This window comes from Notothenia coriiceps, unplaced genomic scaffold, assembly GCF_000735185.1.
Source record: "Notothenia coriiceps isolate Sejong01 unplaced genomic scaffold, NC01 NC01_scaffold00034209, whole genome shotgun sequence".
In the NCBI taxonomy this organism is placed as follows: Eukaryota; Metazoa; Chordata; class Actinopteri; order Perciformes; family Nototheniidae; genus Notothenia; species Notothenia coriiceps.
In genome coordinates this window covers 7,909-10,898 of record NW_011366910.1, presented here as the reverse complement: position 1 = coordinate 10,898, position 2,990 = coordinate 7,909, and the positions used below count along the sequence as shown (strand labels likewise).

Here is a 2,990-nt window from a genome sequence, read left to right as displayed (position 1 = left end):
ACACACATTTAGATTCAACTTTGTCATTGTCTTAGTACTAAGATAAGAGGACCAGAAGTGCAAAACAAGCAGAAAGTGCAGTGTTATTAATGGTATAATGTAAATATATACATCTGACAGTATTTACACTATGGACAGTATTATAGAAATTAAATACACTATATATCAGGTACAAAAATACAGTATAATACAGTATAGACAGACAGCATATATAACTCCAAGTGTACGGTAGAACCACAGGTACAAATGGTGGGATTTTAAAATGTAAATCTTACATTTTTGCATTTTTAGTCATCCAATTAGTAAAGTGTTTCATATATATACTGGACAATGTTAACCTGTGTATAAATACAATTACATATACTGTGAACATATATCATATAAGTAAGCTACATAAGTATCAAAGGTAAAAATGTTGCTGTGATGAAATTAAATATATTATCCTTTCCCCAGAGTTGAAAATAAAATGTATTTCATATTGATTAATCAACTGAATATTTCCTGGAGCCGACTAATCGATTGGTTTAGAAACTATAGAACATAGTGAAAAAAGTCCATCTCAGTTCGTTAAAGGCCAAACTACAAATATATTCACTTTATTATGATAGATATCAGAAAACAATCAGGACAATCCTGCCTCCCACAGAGGCTAAAAAACCCTGCATTGTCTTCTATTCTTGCATGGAAGAATATCATTCAAAGATGAACTGGTTATCAAACCAGTTTTTATATATGTCGGTAATGTAGGATGATGTATTGGAAATGTCTGGAGTTTGCTTGTCACTTCTACTCCTGCATGTATTGAACTTTCCTCTGAAATGCATCAGCTGCCTTGTTTTTGAAATAAAAAATGTTTAATGAATCCATTCAGATTTCTTCGTTGTACTTATTTGGTCAAAATTGTTGTTCCTGTTCTTTTTGATTCACCACCCTGATAATACCTTCCTTTATTCAGACGGTGGACAGAGCCTTAAAAGGAATATTTAAGTTATGGCTAGATACTTAGCTTTTCTCGCCCTCTAACGTTTGATAAAGAGCATTACACCTAGCACTCTGGACTTTTAAAAACGTCCACTAGGCTGCACACTTTGCTTCATGATACAACAGTGTGTTTTTATTGAGTGGGTTCATCAGTATATATATCTAATGCATTTGAGAATACGTAATGCTCTGTTGTCTGTAGTGTAAGTGATACATGTTTTGGTGATTTAATGATTTAAAGAATTCTATATAATTGTGATGCTTTTAAGTTCACTACCTTGTCAATGGAAAATGGTGTTGAGTCTTGGGAGGCTGTGTTGGCTGGGAATATTATTTATGCATGATATACCGAATCACGACTACTTCTAATATTGAAAGTCTATAGATGAGATAAGATAGATAAGATAATACTTTATTGATCCCAATTTTGGAAATGTTTGTGTTGCAGCAGCATAAAAAGACATGGCATTGTACAATCAAAATTAAAAGACTAGAAATAAACAAGAAAATAGAAAATAGAAGGATTAACAATGAGATCAACTATGAACTGTCTGTACTGTCTGAGTATGTCACTGTGCTGCGGCTTTCACTCAGCCAACACTCTACCCCTGTGTGTGTGTGTGTGTGTGTGTGTGTGTGTGTGTGTGTGTGTGTGTGTGTGTGTGTGTGTGTGTGTGTGTGTGTGTGTGTGTGTGTGTGTGTGTGTCTGGATGGCCTGGATATAGAGTGTCTCTAGTAGGAGGGGCATGTTGGATATCTGCTCTGGATGCCCTTCAAAAAGCTTCCCTCTGACCGGCTCTTTCCCACTCAGAGTCACTTCTTTTTGCAGAGCGGAGCACACAGGAAGCCTCTCCTCTCTCTCTCGCACACCATGGCTCTCACGCAGGACCCAAACTTCCAGAAGCTGCAGGACTGGTACACCGCCCACGCCCTGAACCTCAACATGAGGCACATGTTTGATGCTGACAAGGAGAGGTTCAATAAATTAAGGTATGCACACTGTACTGTTTAACTTTATTGTCATATGCACAAAGCCACAGTACAGAAATGGCAATGAAATTCTTCTGACCTGAGCTCCTCCAACAATGCAACATGTAATAAAATACAAAAATACAAAATAAAAAGTAGTGCAAAAAGTCTTAGAGAGTCAATACACTGACACTAGAACTCATTCTATCAGCAGTCAAACCCTGCAAAACTGTGCAACTCAGCATTAATATAGAATATAATAGAATCATTTAATGTCATTATACATCTACAATGAATGAAAGAAAAGCTAATATCTTAATAATACGCTACTGTACTGCATATATTGTGATTTTGTGAAGTCATATTGCAGTTCAAAGTACACATTTTTACTTTGACCTTTTATTTTGTATTGCATAATTTAACCTATGTAAATATGTTTTCTACTTTACTTAGACGTATCATTTCATGTATGTTTTTTGAATAAACATTTTTCTCTCTTTTTTACATTCTTTTTATCAGTAATAATAATACTGGTACTAGTATAACCACTTTCACTAAAGTACAGTATGTAACTACTTCTTTGAACTCTGCTGAGCAGGAGAGATATTTAGTGTTGGTTGATATTGATATTGGTTTCATTGTGTGTTTAGTTCCCCTGATAACGCTCTGATGCATTTCACCTGTGCGTCCTTGTTACGTAATACTGTAAACTCAAACTCAGAACACCACACGACCACAGAATCCTAATGTTTGTTTGGATATGTGTCATTCAGTCAGAAAATATGACTCTTGGTTGTTCTTATCTCTGACGTCTCTCTGTGTTTGGACAGCTTGAACCTGAAAACTGAGGATGGAGATATTCTTCTGGATTACTCCAAGAACCTCGTCACTGATGAAGTCATGAAGATGTTGGTCGATCTGGTAAACACACACACACGCACACACACACGCACGCACACACACACGCACACACACACACACACACACACACACACACACACACACACACACACACACACACACACACACACATACACACA

General features: G+C 36.3%; 1 protein-coding gene across 1 annotated transcript in view; it reads left to right on the top strand.

The window, feature by feature from the left end:
• Positions 1 to 1,750: 1,750 nt before the first annotated feature.
• LOC104962043 (glucose-6-phosphate isomerase-like) overlaps positions 1,751 to 2,990 on the top strand; it is an 8,895-nt gene continuing 7,655 nt past the window's right edge. The window contains exons 1-2 of the mRNA XM_010790433.1: positions 1,751 to 1,971; positions 2,781 to 2,931. Of these exons, the coding sequence (XP_010788735.1) occupies positions 1,853 to 1,971; positions 2,781 to 2,931 (270 nt within the window). The 5' untranslated portion in view covers positions 1,751 to 1,852. The remainder of the gene's footprint in view (positions 1,972 to 2,780; positions 2,932 to 2,990) is intronic.